The sequence below is a fragment of the Dasypus novemcinctus genome, chromosome 1, assembly GCF_030445035.2.
Source record: "Dasypus novemcinctus isolate mDasNov1 chromosome 1, mDasNov1.1.hap2, whole genome shotgun sequence".
NCBI classification, from domain to species: domain Eukaryota; kingdom Metazoa; phylum Chordata; class Mammalia; order Cingulata; family Dasypodidae; genus Dasypus; species Dasypus novemcinctus.
The window spans coordinates 157,214,273-157,236,233 of NC_080673.1; the positions used below are offsets into that span (position 1 = coordinate 157,214,273).

At 39.1% G+C, this 21,961-nt stretch overlaps 1 protein-coding gene across 1 annotated transcript; it reads right to left on the reverse strand.

Moving 5' to 3' along the window:
* Window positions 1-1,419: 1,419 nt before the first annotated feature.
* NIPAL1 (NIPA like domain containing 1) lies at window positions 1,420-21,651 on the reverse strand. Its single transcript, XM_004469759.5, has 6 exons — window positions 21,507-21,651; window positions 12,239-12,505; window positions 9,322-9,378; window positions 5,099-5,189; window positions 3,116-3,276; window positions 1,420-2,143 (listed from the first exon to the last, which is right to left on the reverse strand). The coding sequence occupies exons 1-6, from the start codon at window positions 21,550-21,552 to the stop codon at window positions 1,536-1,538; spliced, it is 1,230 nt and encodes a 409-aa protein (XP_004469816.1). The 5' UTR covers window positions 21,553-21,651; the 3' UTR covers window positions 1,420-1,535.
* Window positions 21,652-21,961: the final 310 nt, after the last annotated feature.

Sequence of the window (21,961 nt, forward strand, 5' to 3'; positions counted from 1 at the left end):
TGGACACAGAGAGCAGACAACTGGGGGGGTGGGGGGCAGAAAGGGAGAGAAATAAATAAAAATAAAAATAATAAAAAATAAAAATATATATGATCTAACACTTTGGTTTAGAATTTTTATTTTGTTTTGAGAGAAATATATTTAGTCTAGAAATATATTTTTTCTATTATTATTCCTATATTATTTATGAGTAATGGGAAATCTGTCTATAAATATTTAAAAACCACCTGAAAATGTTATTTTTGCCATACAGTTGAATGAGATGGGAAAATTTTATGAATGTGTTAATGTGCAAAAGAATTTTCCTGCATTAGCTCCTGAGGTGTTTTATATTTTGTTTTCCAGGATAAAACCCATATCTTCCTAAACATTTTCAACAAAATATATGTAAAACATGGTCAGGATAATATATAAAGGAAAAAGATAACCTATTACTTATTTTGGTAGGATACATATTTAACATTAGTAACTAATTATAATTTCCTCAATGAGTGTAAAAGAGCTGAGTTTCAAGAGAATCATTAGGATAATTCACTCATTTTTCATAAAGATTTTTCTGGTTGTTTCAAAACAGTCTGTGGGAAACATCCTTTCGCAATCAAACATTTCAGCAAGATTAAAGTATACAGTATAATCCTGAAATAATTTAGCTATTTTATAAAGTCTCTCCCTCAACAATAAAAATAACTTTGGGGATAAAAGTAAAAGAAAGGAATATATGTAAATAAATAAATATATATATATATATATTTCCAAAGCTGAATTCACTTGGACTTCTGCAGAAACTCAGTTTTGTCTTAATGCCACCAAGATCCAAGAACCAGTGAACACAATAATACAATCATTTTATGTTTGCTTGTGGTTTCAGGAAAAGAAAAAGTATTTGTGTTCTGTTTATTGAAGGTCAAAGTTTCCTCCCTCCACCCCTATACCTCTCCTTTTTAATAGGTAATACCTCCTACAACATGTAAATAAGTCACAATTCATAATGCATTATGTAGTCATTCAGTAGTTTCAGAAGCCCTGCTGGGTTGGGCATATCCTGTAAATTCTAGCCCACAAAGGAATAGATTTCCAAAGCAGGCCTATTTTATCCTTTAACAATTTACCCACAGCTATCTAGTTTAAAAGGAAGTTGTGGAAGCTGAGGGCAAAGCCATCAGTGAATCTGTTTTAGTAATTCAAAACTATGACTCATCAGAGAATGATAATCGATACTCTACTTATTAGAACACAGTTAACTTTACCCATGAATTACCACCAGGCTAGGAACAGCAGCTAAATAACAAAGAGCCATCTGGCAGAGTTAAATATATTGTGACCAGAAGAAAGAGATTATTCTGAGCCTCATGCTACTTTCCCACCTCTTCATGCTCAGGGAATATTTCAATTTTACAGAAATACAAAGAAGCAGGAGTCTTCTGGAGGAAGATGTAGGCATTTATTAGTTAATGTTAACTTTCCTCACAGTTCTTCTGAGAAGCAGCTATTCCTTCTCCTCTCCAAATATCTCATATTGGCTAAATTCAGGGTTTCTAGAGACTTTGATCATCAGTCCTGCTGAACAAGGTGATGTCATCATCATCATATGTTACATTCTCTAGTAGAACATATTTGTCTTCATGGCCATTCAGTGTGATCATGTCTTTCTTAGCAGTGGATGTCAGCTGACTCCAGGTAATATCAGTGTTTTTAAAAGCATGTAGAAGGAAGATGCCACTGATAATGGTAAAGAACCCACTTAGAGTCCCAATGATATCTTCAGCTTTCATGCCATACCACTCTTGGAATAAGATGGCGGAGCAAGTCACTACCATGGACGTGAAGAAGACATAATAAATAGGGGTCACAAGGGATGTATTAAAGGTGTCCAGTGCCTTGTTGAGATAGTTAATCTGTGTACTCACCGAAAGCACAAGTACAGCTAGTAAAACAAAGACCAGAGGATGCTTGTAAACTGGCTTCCATTCTAATAGTTCCTTAATGGCAATTCCCAGGCCCTTGACAGAAGAAACTGAAAATGCTCCAATCAACGAACAGATTGAAATGTAGACCAATATATTGGTCTGTCCTTTCTTGGGAGCCACAACCAAAATCAGCACCAAGGAGATCACAATGATGATCACAGCAAAGGAAATAAATTCTGTTAGGACGAGAAAAGAAATAGATTTCAGAAAATCTTAATAGGAACATGCCTTTCCAAAAATCTTGTTAGTCATGAGTTTAAAAGCATAGGAGTTTTAGAAAGAGAAGTGAGGTAAAATTGAACAAAAAACAAAAAACAAAACCCCCAACTCTATTGCATAGCTCTCAATATTTTAAAAAGAAATTTCACAAACATATCATTTGAATCTCTCAAATTTGTGTGGTAAGGCAGGTATTATCTAATTGCCTTTTCATTTTCAGAGGGACAATGTGGCAAAAGTTTGGGTTTGAATATGACTTTTGCCTACACCACCCCCTCTCTCCCTTGCATTGTGTAGAGTGGAAGCATGAACATAAGTTGTTACCTTTTCAGAAGACTTTTAATACTCAATGAACCCTTAGTGTGTGATAGATGGAATTATGTACCCCAAGAAAAGACATGCTCCTAATCTTAATCTGCATTCCTCTAGGTGTGAACCCATTTGTAAAGAGGATACTTTAAGAGGTGTTTTTAGTAAAGATGTGGTCAAATCGCATCAAGGTTGGCCTTAATCTGTATTACTGGAGGTCTTTATATGCAGAAGGGATTTGGATGCAGTCTATCAGAGAGGGCCACACAGGAAGAAGCTGGAAGTCAGTGGCAATGGGAAGAGTAGACACAAGGAGATGCAAACCAAGAAACTCTAAGGATTATAGCAAAAGAACTCCAGAACACCACAGACTTTGGGGAGAAAGGATGGTTTTGTCTATGTCTTGACTGTGGACTTCTAGTCTCAAAAAAGGTGAGACAATTTGTTTAAGCCAATCCAATGTGTGGTATTTGTCATAGCAACTCTGGCAAACTAAGACACTGGGTCTCACAACACATATATAGGCCTGTAGGAAGCCTAGTACCATCTTATGACAAGTATAATTTCATGAGGAGAAGGAGGAGAAGAATTTGAGTGAGTCTTTATGTTGAACCACAGACCTGGATCTCTCAATTTCATTTCCATTTCATGCAAAGAAGTGACTTCCTCTTCTCGTGGGGCATGGATAGCCATCACAGTTGACCCCAATATACTTAATATGCAGCCTATTTTCCCATGAATGTTCAAGTGCTCATTTAAAAAGTAGGAAGACAATATTGCACTGCAGGGGAAGAAAAAAAGAAACAATCACTTTGGTTCAATTACCATTTGATTCCATAGAAGCTTGGAAGTCACACCATGGTACATGCCATTCTATATCCCAGTCAACTGATATGAATGTACCACGTGACACTGAAACACCTGGATCAGTATTAAAATCCAGAAATGAAAGTCAATCAAATCTGTTTCATTGCTTTTATAAAGGCTTTATATCTGAAAAGTATACAGTAGACTTTTTTTTTTTAGGAGGTACAGGGACTGAACCCAGGACCTCGTACATGGGAAGCCAGTGCTCAGCCACTGAGCTACATCTGCTCCTTAACATAGACATTCAATATCCCTTTAATCTTCCTGTAACCTTCCGAGAGATCCCACTCAATTCATTTTCAATTTTCCTATTTTCTCCTGCAAAGCCAAGCAAAATTGAAGCTCTTTTATAGTTTATTGGAACGATATATATAAAATATATCTGTTTAAGAATGTTTCAAAGACATGCTTACATCTAAAAGAATTCTTCTACTCAGGGCTGATATTTAGCTGTTATTGATCAGAATGGATTGTCAAAATACTGAAATGCTACTATCCTGATACTCCGACCCATCCAAAGCTCTCACAACTTAGGTTGCTTTGGCTCAAGGAAGCTCCAGATTGGCCCTACCAGGGACACCAGAGTATGCCATTCTGCTGTTCCGCCAGTAGGCCTGCTGTGGCTCCTGCATACTAGCCTTCTTCCCTTAATGTACATGGTCAGTGTCCATTTGCCCCGCAAGACTAAGGTCAGCTTTGTGATGCCTTCCCAGATTTGCTCTTGTGCGGTCACTGTGAGGACTTCAATCTCAGTGAAATTACTGCTACTAATTACTATTGTTCATTGTATAGTCAATGCTAGGCAGTGTTCTAAGTGCTTCATGTATATTATTAACTCATTTAATTGTCACAAAAATTCTACACAGAGGGAGAAAAGAAATGGGTAGGCCCAGTCATAAGCTTTTTTCACAGGTTGATAATGCATGAAGATAAACGGAAAGGAAAGACAACAAATAACAGTAGCTTAGTTACAAAATGAGTTCCTGAACTCACTGAACACATTCATAGGACCTACCACATGGGAGGTCCCCGGTTCAAACCCCGGGCCTCCTTGACCTGTGTGGAGCTGGCCATGTGCAGTGCTGATGTGCACAAGGAGTGCCCTGCTACACAGGATTGTCCCCTGTGTAGGCGAGCCCCACGCACAAGGAGTGTGCCCCATAAGGAGAGCTGCCCAGCACGAAAGAAAGTGCAGCCTGCCCAAGAATGGTGCTGCACACACGGAGAGCTGACACAGCAAGATGGTGCAACAAAAAGAAACACAGATTCCCATGCTGCTGCTAAGGATAGAGGCGGTCACAGAAGAACACACAGCCAAAGGACACAGAGAGTAGACAACTGGGGGGAGGGGAAGGGGAGAGAAATAAATAAATAAATCTTAAAAAAAAAAAGCCCCTGATTGCGGCCATCAGCTACTATAACAACAAATAATTAAAAGGACTGTGGCAATTTTTCCAGATGAGAGACAAAACAATCTGTTGGGCTTTGCTGAATTGTCACAAATATAACACACGATTATTTTACTGAAGCAGGAAACCAGCCCTACTCTCTGATGGGTTTTCTAAGTAACAAAAATAAGAAATAAAATATTTATTTCTATTGCTATTCATTTTGGTCTTTTCAAATTATTTTTTGTGATTTTTTTTTTGAGATATACTTAGCAATATATTTCTTATGGTTTGTTTATGATGGTATTAAAATAGCTTCAGCCGCTGAGGCCCTTATTGTTCACATACCTTATGAGAACACTCAGGGCGCCCAGTGGGGTGACCAATGTGGCAGGTGCAAAAGCATAAGCTGCAAAATTCACAGCTTCTCCTGCTCCCACTAGAAAGCAAGCAGAAGTATTAATATGAAAGATGGACTTATTTATAAGAAGAGAAAAATAAATGGCATACGCAAAGCAATAGACTTTATACTGAGGGTACCGACAGATTCTTTTTAGAAGGGTTTAACTTTTTAATGAGGTGTAGGCGAGGGATGTAGCTGGTGACACAAATTCAGCTAATACAAAAATGATAGTTACACTAAGTAAGGTGACAAATGAACACACATTTTAAATGACTTTCAATAGAGATTTTAGTTACTTTAATAATAAAGATATTTTTGTTCATCCTGATAAAATCTATAAGAGGTACCTTTAAATAAACAGACAATCATTCTATTTGCTCAAGAATCCTGATTGTTTTGCAAATAATGATAATAAAAGAACGCTGTAAAATTAGAATGCTTTGTGGAGATCTAGTTTCTTGATAGACAAAGATACCTTCCACCCTATAGTCAGATTATCTGCAATCACATAATTATCTTAATAGCTCAAGGGGACCCAAGCAACAGTTTTAAAGTCATCAAGATGTACTAGTGACTGTAACCTTTTTCTTGAGGGAAAATTCCTTGAAAGCGGGGCTCTTGTATTGGGGCCAAATTGTCCTCACGGGTCATAACTGGACACTTGCCCAGAGAATACATACTTCACCTGGCAAACTAGGTCAAGCAAACACTTCTTGAACAGACAAGAGATACCAACACGTTATTTCTTTTTCCCTCTGGCTCCTGGAGGCTCCAGGAGGCCTCTGCTTTGGGAAATCATCATATAATAAATCTAAACTTACAGAATGGAATAATTAGGGATTAAGGTACTGTATTTCTTTTACTAAATAAAATCTCTAATGTTGCAAACATTAAATCAAAATTTTTTGCATGAAAATAAAATTGTAAATATAGCCATACAATATTCTCTTTATACTTTCATTCTGAAGTGCAGGTAGAGGGTGGGGAGATACAAGTAAAAAAGAGAAAGAGAATCTTCTCAGTTCAGCTCTTATCAATTTTTGTTAAAATAATGTAAGAAAATGGATGTGAAAGTACCTTGAAAACCAAAAGGACTAAAGAAATTTAAATTATTTTTTTTCACTATCCTTGTAGATGCTACCTTTTATAAAAGAAAAGTTATCCATTTTTTTTCCTATAGTGAAATCTCACAAATGCTAAAAAGAGATACTTGATTTGGGAAACGATGCGGAAGTATAAGATTTGAAGAGGGAGATGATTTGTAACAGGCATAAAAGAATAATTTATGATGAACTTTCTTTTGAAATTTCAGGTTTAGTATTAAAGTTGACTGGTGTTGGGAGGGAGAGAGGAATCAGAGATCATGGCTGAGGGACAAAACACCATCTTCCATTTGTATATCATGTTAAATTTAGAAAGAGCTTCACATTCTACAACTTCTCATTTAATCTTCAGGACACATTGGGGAGAAAAGACAGTGCTGATAAACTTCAAATTCTCTTTATCTTTTCAGTTCCAAGCATCCAGTAGTCCTTTAATTTACCCATGTTTTGATCCAAACAAGGAAAATGTGCCCATTCCTTAGAAAATATACAGCTAGGATAGTCACAGATGCAATTTAGGAACTGGGGAAAAATGGGAGGAAAGAATTATTCTCAATTGATGTGGGGGAGAAAACATAAACAAGAAATTTGAGTTACAATATAATGTTTTAAATGTCAATCCTCAATTTCTTCCCTTGTACTCCAAGACAGTATTGATAGCACTGGGTAGGGGATGAGAAAAGTAAAAAAAAAAACCCAAAAAACCCAAAACTCTGATGTATATAAGACAGTTGTTTGTTTTTGAGGCACAAGAAGTTGTATTGTCTTCGATGAGTCACCCTAAGTGAGTTCCAGAGGCTAGAATAGAACCTAGATCTACTGAATTCCAGTTTGCTGTATTTTTCACCCTGCCATACTCTTCAGGTGTTCTTATCTAAACAATGTCTTTCCTTTGCCAACAGCATCCTTGGCCATTTTTTTTCGTAGCTCCTGTCTGCTTATCTTTGAGTTCAGCCTTTTGCCAGCTGATTATTGGAGACAGAGATTTAGCTGCCACCTTAACCCACAGTCAATTCTACTTTGGAGGGTAGGCTAGGCAGGGTTCTCAGTTCCTCCGTGCTGTCAGATGTCATGAGCTCTCTTCCTCAAAGAATCTCCAATTCAAAATCAAGCTCTTAAATTATAAATTTTTGTTTCTTTAAACTCAATCACCTTAGACATTTAAACGCCATTTGGATAAGGACAGAAAACATGAAGAAAGGGAAGTGGATGTGGCTCAAGTGATTGGGCTTTTGCCTACCATATGGAAGGACCAGGGTTAAATCCCTGGGGCCCCTTGGTGTTTTTTTTTTAAAAAAAGGCGTGCCTCCATGGCAAGCCGAGTTCCCGTGCGAGTGCCTGCGCTGCAAGCAGGGTGCCCACATGGTGAGCCGGTGCCTGTGCAAGTGAGTCATGCAGCAAGATGATGACACAACAAAAGAGAGATGAAGGGGAGAGTCAAGGTGAGGCTCAACAGGAACTGAGGTGGCACAAGTGACAGGGAACCTCTCTCCACATCAGAGGTCCCCAGGATTGAATACCGGTGAATCCTAGAGGAGAAAAACAAGAAGACAAGACAAAAAGAGAAATAGATAGAGAAGATCACAGAGCAAATGGACACAGACAGCAAAAACAGCAGGGTGGGGGTGGGGGAGGGGAAGGAAAAAACAAACATGAAGAAGGCTTTGCTCACAGATTCTCTCATACACGACTGATATGATCGATGCTTGGTAGGAGCTACATGACTTAAGACGTGGGAGGGAGCATGGCATGTGTAGAGAACATAAACTTTTGGAGTCAAGTAGAGGTAGATTCAAATCCCAGGTTGACCACTTCAGATAGGCTCTGTACTACAGTGATAGCAGTAACCCTGGGAAACACTTTTCCCTGTAGCAAGATAACCTGATAGAGTAATTGTGTATTATTTTTCTGTGGGTGCATAAGGATAGAATGAGAGGAGGGGAAGGAGTGTTGGACAAAAAACCAATAACCAACAGGAGCTGTACCTGTGTGTTCCTTCTTTCGTTTGTTTGTTTTCTTGGAGGTAACAGGGAATGAACCCAGGACTTCATACATGGGAAGAAGGTGTTCAACCACTGAGCTACATTATCTCCTCAATGAGAGTTTGTTTTTTGTTTTTAGGAGGTACCAAGGATTGAATATGGGGCCTCATACTTGGAAGCAGGCACTCCACCACTTGAGCTACATCTGCTCACCCCAAGTTTTGTTCTTTCTTGCCATTCCTGGGGTCATTAAAATAGCAGAAAGCATCCAAGCAGGTACCTTCTGGTTGCCTAGAAGTATCATGAAGATATCCTCTTCATCCAATGATTTATATAAAAAGTCCACTCAAAAGCCTTGGGAGGGAAGTGGACTTGGCCCCGTGTTAGGGCGTCCGTCTACCACATGGGAGGTCTGCGATTCAAACCCCGGGCCTCCTTGAGCTGTGTGCAGCTGGCCCAAGTGCAGTGCTGATGTGCGCAAGGAGTGCCGTGCCACGCAGGGGTGTCCCCGCATAGGGGAGCCCCACGCGCAAGGAATGTGCCCCGTAAGGAGAGCTGCCCAGCGCGAAAGAAAGTGCAGCCTGCCCAGGAATGGTGCTGCACACACGGAGAGCTGACACAACAAGATGACACAACAAAAAGAAACACAGATTCCCGTGCCACTGACAACAACAGAAGCAGACAAAGAAGAACACACAGCAAATAGATGGAGAGAACATACAACTGGGGTGGGGGGAAAGGGAGAGAAATAAATAAAAATAAAATAAATCTTAAAAAAAAAAAGCCTTGGGAGCCTGAGGATGGTCCTGGTTCTCTTCCAAAAATAGATACCCTACTTGCCCCTTCCAGTGCTGAAAGCAGAGGGATGCTCTCCTAAGGGGACCAAGATGATACTCCAGTGGCCTTCAGAATCCTATACTATCCTTTTTGGAGATTCACCACATTCTTTAAGACAATTTTATCCCCACACATATTCCTACACTTAAATTCCATCCTTCCCAGAAAGATAAATGAATCAATCTTGCAAATTCCATATCATTTATTTATCACTTACAAGCAAATATTCTCAGCATAAGAACTTACTTAAGAGTAATCCTGCCCACCAGAGCCATTCCTTGAGGTAAGAATGTCCACCTTCTCCTAGGAAAATAAAAATAAGAATTAATTTCTACACTGGAGAAAGAAGGGTTGAAGAACTGACTTCTAGGAAGGACTATGGATGACAGTGGAAAAGGCAAAAGGGCAAGTCAGCAATACTAGCATCTTTGAACTTATTTTTACTTGTCCATTTCCAAAGACCTTCTAAAGCCTTCCATTATCTAAGCTGTGCTTACTACAGAAAGCACTTTTTTTTTATTTGTAGGAAAATTTTATTTAATCACCAGGTTTATTTATGTCAGTCAAAGGCATACACATAGAAGATGAAAGGCCCCCAAAACTTTGTTTCAGCCACTGTTAAAATTAAAGACATGACACTCTAAGTTGTCAATTACAATGGTACTATGGCATCTCCTTAAAGGGAAGAAGATGGTTGACATAAAATATTTTGGATTAGTCAATCAGAATAATGAGCATTAGTCATTTTGGACTCTATGTATTCTCCACCTTGGCATCATGAAATTGAGTTTCTGTCTAGTCTGCTAAAAAGAATAAAGAGCTCTCCTAAGCTTTTCAAAAAGTTGTCATCCTACTTGGGCAATCTCTGACCTTAAAGTCATTGTATATTTGCAATAGAAATGTAATTTTCTCACCAAATCCGATACACTTAACCCCCTGAATGTCACCTAGCTGATTCTGTTATAATTAAACTAGACACTATATATAAACTATGTAGCTTACTTTGCAAGGTAGTTAACTATGTTTATTTAGGATTTTCTCCTTGTAAATTTGCAAATGATTAAATTAAGGTCATATTGCAATATTATTTCATAATCTGCCTTTAAAATACTTAATACATCATGAATACTTTTTTTTTAAAGGATTTATTTTCTCTCCCCTCCCCCCACCCCCAGTCCCATTGTCTGCTCTCTTATGTCCATTCACTGTGTGTTCTTCTGTGTCTGCTTGCATTCTCGGTGGCACTGGGAACCTGTGTCTCTTTTTTTGTTGCATCATCTTGCTGCATTAGCTTTCCGTGTGTGCGGTGCAACTCTTGGGTGGGCCATGCTTTTTTTTTCCCCGCATGGGGCGGCTCTCCTTGTGGGGTGAACTCCTTGTGCGTGGGGCTCCCCTACATGGGGGACACCTCTGCGTAACATGGCACTCCTTGCACATGGCAGCACTGTGCATGGGCCAGCTCACTGCACAGGCCAGGAGGCCCTGGGTTTGAACCCTGGACTTCCCTATATGGTAGGTGGACACTCTTATCAGTTGAGCCACATCTGCTTCCCTGAATACTTTCTTATGGCCTTAAATTTTAACTGTTAGATACGATTTCAAAATCTAGTAGATCATCTTTTACTTAACCTATATGAGACCTTATATATATGCTGTTTCCCGGGTCTGTTTTCATTAAACTCTTACATTAATATCCTGATATATAAATCTGGGTATGCATTCTTATGTATTTGTATAAGATAATTTTCTGGAAGTGGAATCCTTATAATTATGTAGAATAGACTCTCCTTTTATTTTTATGTTTAGAAAGACTTTCTTTGAGCTTTAAAAAATTATTTCCTTTTAAATTTAACTCTAAATTACCTGGAACTTATTTTGTTGACTCATGCCTCTTTTTTCCCTCTAATTTTAGTCAATTGTCTCAATAATTTTTATTGAATAATTCATCCTCTTGGCACTTATTTGAAATGCCACTTTTGATCATATATTAAATTGATATATATATATTTGGGTCTCTTATGAGTTTTGAATTATCTTTTATAATTTTGTTTATCTGTTTAAAGCCATTACCAAACTATTTTAATTAATACAGCATTAGGTATGTTTTATTTTCTGATAGTGAAAATCTCCCCTCAGTAGGACTCTTTTATAAACTTGTGTGTGCAACTCATAGTCATTTATTTTTCCATATGAACCTAAGAACAAAATTTTGCTATTTCATGATGTTATATTTGATTGAAATGAATAGAAAATTCAGTTAATGAAGGATATTCAGGGAGAACCATTCAGCACCGGAGATGTCATGATAAATGGCTAACATGACTCTATTGATTTAACAAATGTTTTTTAACAAGGAAACATTGATTTTTTGATTTAACAATAAAATAATTTATTGATTTAACAAATATTTATTGGGTTCTAAACACTATGCTGTGCAAAGCTCCTGCTCTTCTGACTTTACTATCAATAAGTAATAAATGTTCAATTACAAATTATTCTAAGTGCAATGAAGGAAACCATTAATGCAATGATAGAGAATAATGAGTGGGTATGTGAGGGGTCTGCCAGAGAGGTTGGCCAAGGAAGGCCTTTCTGAGGTGATCGACCTTAAGCTGAAGTCTGAAGGATGAGAAGGACTGGGCCACATGAGGGACAGGGAGAAGAGAATTCCAGGTAAGGGGAAAAGACCTTGAGGTAGGAAAGAACTTGATATATTCCAGGAACTAGAGAAAAGTAGGCGACTAGGAGGTAACATAAGATGAAGCTGAAGAATACCAGGGAACAGATCATGCAGGAGGTCAGAACGTGTGGTAAGGTGTCTGGATTTTATTCTGCAAAGAAAAGGTACTGATGTGTTTTAAGCAGGGGTGTAGCATGATCTTACTTTGACTACTGAAATTGCAGAACTAAAACTGTGAAAGAAGAACCTATGCCACTTACTAAACCTCTTGAAGCAAAGTATCACTCTCATTTTAGTCTCGCCCTAATGGAGACACAGCTGCTTCACTCCCAGGAACTGCTAATTAGAGAACTGCTAAGAAAGGAGAGAGACACTAAGATAAAAAAAGACACAGTAAAATATTATTAGTAGCAGGGTGACTTTACAACGGGATTTTTTTCTGCAGTTAGAAACTTGAATGCATTAGTTGCATCTGTTTCTTACCAGCTCTAGTAACTCCCCTTTGGGCCAGTTGTAAGAGGCCCTTCTTTTTCAGTATGAAGCTGGAGCCAATAAAAACACTGGAACTTACTGCCAGTACCAAGCCCACATAGAGATTGTATTTGTTTTCTGCATTTGCAGAAATGCTCAAGTTGGTTGTGCTGGAATTCAGGTCTGGGTAGAGGTCAGAAAAGGCCTGCAGCTGTGACACATTCGTGATCTCACACCAAGCCTGGGAGGAGTTCGGACAGACCAGAGACAGCACATAGCCTGGAAGAAAGGAAAGTGTGAAGAAATGTTAATAAAACTAAAGGGAGATGTTATTAATGCTTTCTTCATTTCTGTAAGCACCAGACACTTGAGTGGCCAGTACTGAAACACTGCTTTTTACTGCACGAGGGGAAGTCACCAACAGACCTGCATTGGGTTTAAAAAATGTGTGCGTATTTTTAATAGTTGAGTTGTCTGCATTTAAAAATGAGAGAGTTCATGTGAAAACCTGGATTCCTCTTATAAACTGGAAGATCTTGCAATATTTAGTTTTTTGTACCAGCAAAGCAGCAACTTGCTGGAGCAGCAAGTAGCTGTTTAGACCTGGCTTGTGCTCAACAATTCATTGCAGCCCCCACGTCCACGTCACTCTTTCCCATTCTCAGTCTGGTCTCCTGGAAAGCTTGTGTTTGTGAAGCTGGAAGGTAGGGGAAGGGCTCGGCACCAGTCTAGAAATCAACACACTCAGGAAATGTAGCTAACCTGTTACCCCCGTGGCGTAAGACTTACGCATTTCAGAAAACACGTTTTAAAAGTGGGGTTAATGTTCAGTACCGCTTTCCCCATACAGAATGGTTTTTCAGGTCTACTACAATGGTTTTCTAAATAAAATTGAATCTAATAGACAAAAGGAGTTGAAAATCAGTAGGCTTTTTAAAGAATAAGATTCAAATAAGCATGTGAATACACTGAACTAGTCCTATTATTACAAGTGCCTTGGAATCGTGAACATTGAAAACTAAAACTTTTACACTATATAAATAAACTATTTATAATGTGTTCTCCATTGGAAAAGCTACCAACAAAGTGACAGTGTGACTAGATTGTCATCTCAACTATTTTTCTTTTTTAAAAAGGCATAATTTTCCATTATGAATTACCCAAAACAAAATGGGGCAAAGGAAAATCAATCAACTTAATTACTTTTTCTCCAACCACAATTTTAGAAATCAATGGGGGAAAAATCAGTTTTATATTCCCCAAATCTCAAGAAGGCATATGAACAATAACCCAAGGTAGTTTGGCCAAAAGATGTCTTAGCAACAAAACTTCAGTAAGTGGATCTATCCCTCCCTGGCAAAGCAGTGTGAGGTCATTTGAATCTTACCACATGGAAAGTTAAGAAACAGCCATAAAGTTCAAGTCTGGGAAAATGATAAAATAATTGAATTCAAGGTTTTCACGACTATTTCGCTTACCTCTGTCATTTGAAAAAATGACCTAACTTTGTTTTAGAGATGCAGAATAAATTCTGAGTCAAAAAATCTAAATATTTCATGAAAGCATTATATTACTTCAGGGGTATTCTATAATACTGAAGAATTTTCAGTCAGCTTGTTTTAGTAAGAACTGCCACAAATCTTCAAGCAAGCTTGTTCCAGGCATGTTTCATCTAATCTAAACCTCAAAAATAGAATCGAGCTGTGTCTATTTCTGTTAGTAAGAAGTTGAATTACATTCCTTCCTGTAGGAAGTCACTTGACTTTCTAGTGCATTCCATGGCTGCATTCGTGTCACTTAATACGTAATTAACACAGCCATTCCAAAACTTCATCTCTGAAATCAATGTGGGTGGCTCTCATTCCAGTGAAACAATATTCTTTCTAAACTGTTGTCAGAGCAAAATGTTTCCGACATTTATGGGGGATGTGGGAGTGGAGGGTGACAAGGGAGATCAAATAATCTTTGTTGTAATTTGCAAGTTCTCTTTAAGCAGCAGACATGTACAGGTTTTATGGCAGAAAAATAATAAAAATCTTGGCTGGTTACTGACCTTAGAACTTAAATTGTTTTATGTTTTGGGAACATATTATTTGGGAGAGAGCCTACATCAGCTATGAGTGAAGGAGTGAAGGTGCTGGAGTGCCAAGGTGCTAGAGTGCCAGGGCACTGGAGGCAGTGACGGTGAAGCTGGGTGTGTGGGCAGAGACTCTGGAGTGTTTCAGGAGAATCAGAGATATCTAAAAACCAGAGCTGGCTTTTAAGGATCCGAGGATACGAAGTAATTATTCATGGAGTTTAATTCAGGCATTACTGACCACAGAAACAGAAAATCTAGTACATTCATCACTTTTCATTTTAATAGACACTGTCAGTAACTCTCTAAACTGCACTAATTTATATGCCTGCTAGCAGAGTGCATGTATTACTTCTTTGATATTGTCATCATTTATTTTACTAAATATTGAGTAATGAAGATTTAGAAAATATGTGGCAGCCATAAAAATAATTCAATATATACCAGTGTATCAATCACCCAATTTAAAAAATAAAGCATTATCCTCAGAAGTAACAATGATCTTGATTTAATGATGTGACATCCTTTTGTTTTTTTAAAAAAATTTTCGTCCCCTATATGATCATATTGTTAGGAAATAAAATATTTAGTTTTACTTCTTTTTGCACTTTTAAAAATATAAGCATACAGTATGTATTATCTGACGGCAATGTTGATGTATGTGACTGAAGGGTTCATTTTTCTACTACCATTTTACCATGATTAGTTTTTCTGTTTCGTAGTTGATGGACATCTGGGTAATTTACAGTGTTTTTGCTCTTATAAACACTACAACTAAAATTCATATATTATGCTGAACCACATAATTAAATGATACTTGGTAATTTTTGACCCCACAAAAACAGTGCTTCATATGGTTCAACTCAATACATATTTCCCAGTGTATATGTACGAAAGTACACACATATATTACTCATTATTTTAAAATGTAAAAGCAAAGTCAAATTTCCTATGAGATTATATGTCTTTTCCTACCTTTAGCTTTACTACTAACTAGATGTAATCATGGGTAGGTTGCTCAATAAGTCTTGGCTTCAAGTTCCTCATCTCTAAAATGAGGGAATTTGACTTGATGACTCTGAAGATGTCTTTAGAGTTCAGCCTTCTATAATTTTGTGGTCTGATCATAAGCTTTCTTTGTTCTCAGAGTAATCTGCTTACAATCCTGGTAATTCATACATGCTGCCAATGAATGGACCAATTCTAAAATCAAATATGTAAAGAAATTCACACCAAGATAAGAAGTGACTTGCCAAAATCATGTAACTGCCAAAACTTGGGCTAAGATTCCCTATTCCCAGGCTGGCATTGTTTCTATTTTAGAAAAAAATAGCAAATAAAGCCAATTAAAACATATTAATATTTATACAAAGAAGAAATGCTTTGAATAATTTTTCAAATACTTTTATATTTGTTTATGGAGAAAAATAATTTAAATTATTCAATTTATTATATGGTATAGAATATCTGGTCTTAGAAGTCAGTTATTTTTAATCCCTGCAGGATATTTGCAGTTTGAAGAAATCATTGTCAGGGGCAGAGTATTCTTTCCTTGATGTTGGACCGGAAGCTACTTGGTGCTTAACAAGATGTCACCAGAGACGAGAAAAGGAGAGGCTTCAAGTGTGCTATCTGGTTGGGTTTGTTCTCTTGCACTTCTGTTATTTGCATGATTAGAAGTTCCCTAGGACTTGCTGCCTCCTCAGCCTGGATTCCAGAATGAATACACATGGAGAAGAGCTGAGCTATCCTGTATCAAAGTGAACCCAAACTAGATCAGCCAAACCTCAGCTGACTCACAGACACATGAGCAAGAATATAGGATTGTTGTTTAAAGTCAGAGTTTGGGATTGTTTATTATGCAATAATATCTGACTGATACACCTGCCTATTCCTATTAGCATAGGAAGGACTGAAATCTTTTATCTCCCCTACAATTCATTCTCTAAATATCAAGCAATGTGAATCAGATTATATCCCTCCCCTGCTTTAAACCACTTCATGGCTTTTCATTACAATTACTAAACAAAACTTTTAAAAAAAAATCTAAATGCTTAACCCTGAACTTTAAAACTTTACATATTCTACTCCTTGCTTACCTCCAATATGATATTGCATTACTCTCGTTACCCACATTTCTGCAGTGACACTATTCTTTCCATTCACTCATTCAACAAGTATTTATTGAGTGCCTACTATCTGCCAGGCATTTTCTAGAAGCTGGCGATATAGCAGTGAATAAAACAAAATCCCTGGTCTCCTATATTCTAATGGGGAGAGTTAGATAATCAACATTTAAGCACATAATATATTAGGAGTAGTAAGTGCTACGGAAAGCAATGTAAGCAGCATAAATGAATAATTTTTAAAATAGGATGAATGGAAAGGCCTCTCTACTAAGTGTAAATGTCAAAGACCTGAAGTGGGAATGTGCTTGAAGAATTGAAGGAACTGAAATAGGACAGCCTGGTGGGAAGATGGGGGGTGGAGAGCCTGGGGAGATGTAGCTGGGGACAAGGGTGAGTAAGATGAGGTTGAAGAGGAGTCCGGAGTAGCATCAGGTGGAGTGAGCCTTTAGAAAAGTAAGTTCTACCTTACCATTCCTCTTTCCAAAACTCTACAATGGCCCCCCTTCTCATTCAAGAAATATCCAAAATTCCCACCATGGTCTACCCAGAAGACCCTATAGAATCCTGCCTCTGCCTGCCTATCTCTCTAACCTCATTTCCTTCCTTCCTTTCCTTCCTTTCATCTCAAGGGCTAACCTTCTTCCTACTTTAGAGCTTTTAATTAGTCATTATTTAGCTCCTTACAGACTGCTGGCTAGGGGAGCTGGCTGCTTCTTATCACTGAGCTCACACTTTAAATGTCACCTCATTAGAGAGCATGGTCCAATCTAAAGAAGCCTCTTAGATTACTTTTCATTACTATCACTCAATACAAGCTTCCTCTAACAGTTTAATTAACAACATACAACATACATCTACTTAATTTATGCACTCAACAAAAGAGCATGCAAGGCACTAGTTAGGTATTCATTCTTTCAATATTGAGTATTTCCTGTATGCCAGACCCTGTTCTAAAAACTTGGGAGATAGTGGTCAGGTAGTTAGGCCAACAGGTGTCTATTCTCACAGAGCTGAGAATGAACAACGGGAATAAAAGAAGCAGAATAAGAATGAGAAATAATGTAGAGCAAATGTGTAAATCAAGCCATAGTAGGCATATATACATACAAACTTGGATATGATTTGGTAAGAAAAAATCCATTATTTCAGTTAACCAAAATAACATTGAGAAGACACTGTTGACTAAACAAAAAGTTTTAAATCTACATTTCTAAACAAGATCTTCCCACTGACATTGTGTTTGGAAGCCAAGTACTCTAAGAGGATTGTTGACCACCATATTTTCTATATAAATTGCTGTTTTCACACTTTACAATCTATATTTTACTAAAGTTACTAAATTGTTGAAGATAAAAAGAAAATCTCTTGAAATGTAAAAAAAAGTTTTAAAGAATGAAGATGCAGGAAAGGGACCCAAAGAATAATATTACAATAAGCTTCCATTTCTATCAAGATTTTTTAAAAAATCATGTGCAGTTCACATTAAATATTAGATTCAACAATTAATATCATTTGTTTTCTGAACATTTAATAGAGAATTTTAATTACCTCTAAGCACTTTTGAATTTCAGCTTTTAGGAAGTAAATCTACAGAAGGCTATAAAAACAACTTGTACTTTTAATCTTCTTGTGAGGATCTAGAGGAAATTTTATTTTTTCAGTGCAACATATAAGAAGCTACATTTTACAAAGAAAATGCAACTTGTCCTTATCATAAAAACTGTGTTTTATCCAGTAGAATTTTGAAAAATATTTATGATGTGAGTTATACTTAAAACTTAAATCTTAGAATCAATAAAATGTATACCACTGTATTCAAGAGGCCAGAGAATGGGGATGGGAAGTTGCAGGGAACGCAAAGGCCCAAATAATTTGTTATTAGTTTGATTATTTAATTATGAAAACTTATACAGTTCTCTGTGCCTCAGTTTCTGCATACATCAATTGGAATAATGACTAATAAACTTCACAGAATTAAAGTATGTGTGAGGATAAAATGATAAAGTTTATGTGAACCTTGCATGAAATTTAAAAAATATTATATACATGTGTGGTAGATTAGATTATGTGCCCCAATATAGACATGCTCTTAATCTTAATCCACATCCCTGTGGGTGTGAACCCATTTTAAATAGGACCTTTTGAAGATGTATGGCCCAGCTGCATGAGGGCAGCCCTTAATCTAGATTATTAAAACTCTTTATAAAATGAAGAAATTCAGACAAAGTAAGTGAAAGCAGGAAGGAGCAGAAAGCCGGAAGCCAGATGAGAAAAGAGGACATCACCATGTGATGTGAAAGAGGGATACAAGCCAAGGATCCCCAAGGATCGCCAGCGGCCAGCACCAGGATGTTAACAGACTTGGGGAGATAATGCCTCAACTTTGCACTTGTTTTAGACTCAAAACTGTAAGCCAATAAGTTCCTGTTGTTCTAAGGAGACCCACTATGTAGAATTTGTCACATCAGCCTGGCAAACTAAGACAACATGAATATGAGTCATATACTAGTCAATACAAAAGTTTTGCAGGTCCTTAATTTTGTTCTCTCAATACGAAGGATGCTCTGGTCATGGAAGAGAGATGGACTCAGCTCTAAATACCATCTAGAGCCATTTTTCTCTCTCCTGGACGCAGCACGGAGGAGCGGTCCAGAGAACAAAAACCTCCAGAACCACTGGATTTCTCTTACGTCCAGCCTATTCCATTTTACCTCATATCCACAGGCCAGCTCAGAACTCTCAAGAAGGTACATCAGAATACATATGTTTGTCCTCCTTGCAGCCCAGTCTTTCTGTCCTTTGTTTCCTTGGTAACCCTCTAAATTCTTGGCACATAATCTGCATGCAGTTGGTACTTGGTAGGTGGTGGCTGAATTTCTTACATTATATTTTCATGGTGTCATGATTTCATTTTAATAAAGCTCTATTGGCTGTCGGGCCCAAATTGAGATCTGTAATCATAACATCAAAAACCTAAATGGAAAAAAATCTAACAGCTTTTCTTTTCTGTTTAAATTTGTTTACTGAGATAATTTTGGATTAAAAAATCTTTTGAAGCATCCATGGTACTAAAAATAAAAACCAAAGTATGGAATTAAATTTTCCTTCATGTAAGTCCATTTGGAATGTTCTATCCTCAGGTTGTATAACAGATTCTTTGTCACTTGGGTCTCAGCTCAAATATCTCTCTCTGAGGGAACCCTTTTTGACCACCCACTCTAAATATCTCCGACTGTCTTAATGCATCACCCATGACACCACTATCTGTAATGACCTTTCTTAGTCATTTGTTTTTTGCATATTATCAGGCATGCAGACTTTAGGCTGAGGGCAGGGATCTAGTCCTACAGTCTAGGATGAGAATGTCCTGCAAATCCCTGTATCTTGCACCTGAGCCAGTGACTGGCAGATGGGACTCTCTTATTTCAGTAAATGAATGAAAAAGAGAGCCTTTACTCCATGCCGGGCTCTTAACTATGTACTTCATATGTAATTCCTAATGCACATATGCAACTGTAAACCGTTGTATTATTATTCTTATTTTACAGTCCAAGAAGGACTCAAGGAGGAAAGGCACATCTGAGAAGAATGATGTCAAGTCCACTACTGACAGTAACTCTTCCCATTACTGATAATGGGGATTCTAATTTCTCTCAAGTCTTTCCCACTAGCCTGCCACACAATTAATTACCACAATTAACCACAAGTATTGGGCACAGTTTGAATAATTTTTGTTGGAACTAAATGTGTGAGAGAAGAATGAAAGAAAAAATCCGGAAGTTCAAAGAAGCAGGTATAATTCACACACTTTCCTTATTTGCAATCCTTGGGTAAACAAGGAGGGATATATTAGTAACAGTCTGACTTACTGGTTTAAGAATTATTTAGAAAAAGTGCACGCAACCTGATTATCTAGGAAATAATTCTAGATCTAGCTGCCCAGCAACCACCCGTCAAATTTCAGTCTTCGAATAGTTTCTGAATTGTTCAGTCATTTTTCTCTTTCTTTGTGCCCCTTCTCTCTTATCGGCAAAAGTTTTGACTAATTCATTGCATTTCTTACCTTCCCATCAAGGAATAAGCTAGAAAAGCCAAGCGGAAAGGAAAGTTGCCAGTAACTTTGTAAAGTTCTTATCAAGCCCTTCACTGTCTCTTCCCTCTTCACACATTAGCTCTTACTACTTTACCAGGTAAATTAGAAGCTGAGTTTCCCCTCGATACTGTAAAATCCATCATTCTAATGGTATACAACCCCGGGGTTGCGGGCCCCTCCCGCTATGTGCCCTGCTTTTAACTGGGCTCTCACACTTCGGTGTGAGACTGTAGAAAGTGTGCCAGCACTACCAAGATCTGGCAAGGGGCCATGCCCAGAGACCTTTCCAGGGCTTGGGAAGGGGTGAAACCCCAGGCCAGCCAGCAGTGAGAAGAACCCACAAATGACTGAGCCCAATTCCCGGTCTCCTTTCCGGTCTGGCTTCCGTCCCAAGAAGGGAAGTGACTGCCCAGAGTCAGACGCGAGGGCAGTGGGTTTGGCGACGCATTCATCTCGAAAGAATCGGAGAGACGTGGGGCGGCCCAGGCCGACCCAGCGCCCTTCTTAGGGCGCTCGACCTCCCACAGTGTCCTGCCCGCGCGGCTCCAGCTCAGGACCTCGGGTCTCCCGGCGCACCCCCTGCCCACCGAGTGACGTCGACGGGGGACTCTGGAAGTGCGTCTAAGTCCGAGGATCCTTATCCGATGGGACGTGGGAACATTCCCGCAGCACCCTGAATTTCCCGGGCACGACACTCAGCACCTGTAATTTACACCCGTCTGCCTTCCGGACCAGACGGGTTCCACCCAGGTTTCCCCACAGAGCACGGCATTTCCAAGGCACTCAATAAACAGGTGCGACTGGCTGACTGGGTGGCCGGCCGGCTGGCTACCTAACTGGATGAATGAATACATGAACGAATACACGAGTGAACGCGTGCAGAGTCGGTACGTCCTTTCGCCACTCCAAAGCACCCGGGAATCGCGCGCCCGCCTCTCTGCCTCCCAGATGCCGGGGCCCCGCCTCGGGGCAGACACTCACCTTCTCGGCAGGGCTCTCCGGGTGGCAGCCTCACCTGGCCACCCATGACCCGGAGACCGAGCTTCTGCGGCGCAGCTGCAGGTTCCCCGGCCACCCGCGCCTCGCCAGCGCCGCAGGGACCCACGTTGCGGCGCAGCGGCGGGTCGGGGACTAGCGCGCGGACCCCGCCCCCGGGCCGGGCTCAGCCAGTGGGTGGGGCCTCCTCGCGAGCCGCCGCCCAGAGGTCTGGGGGGCTGGGTGCTCTTGCCGAGAGCTCGGGGCAGCCGGGGCCCCCATCCACCAGGGTGACTGACTCGGGGGCCAGCTGCCGGTCGTTGCGGAGCTAAAGCCGCGGAGTCGAGAGAACGCAAACACCTTCTTACCCCGCAACGGCGTCTCTGGCGGCGGGGAAACCGCCCAGGAAACTGCCGGGGTGTTTGGTGGAGTAAGGGCTGTGCTGAGGCTCTCTCCCGGCT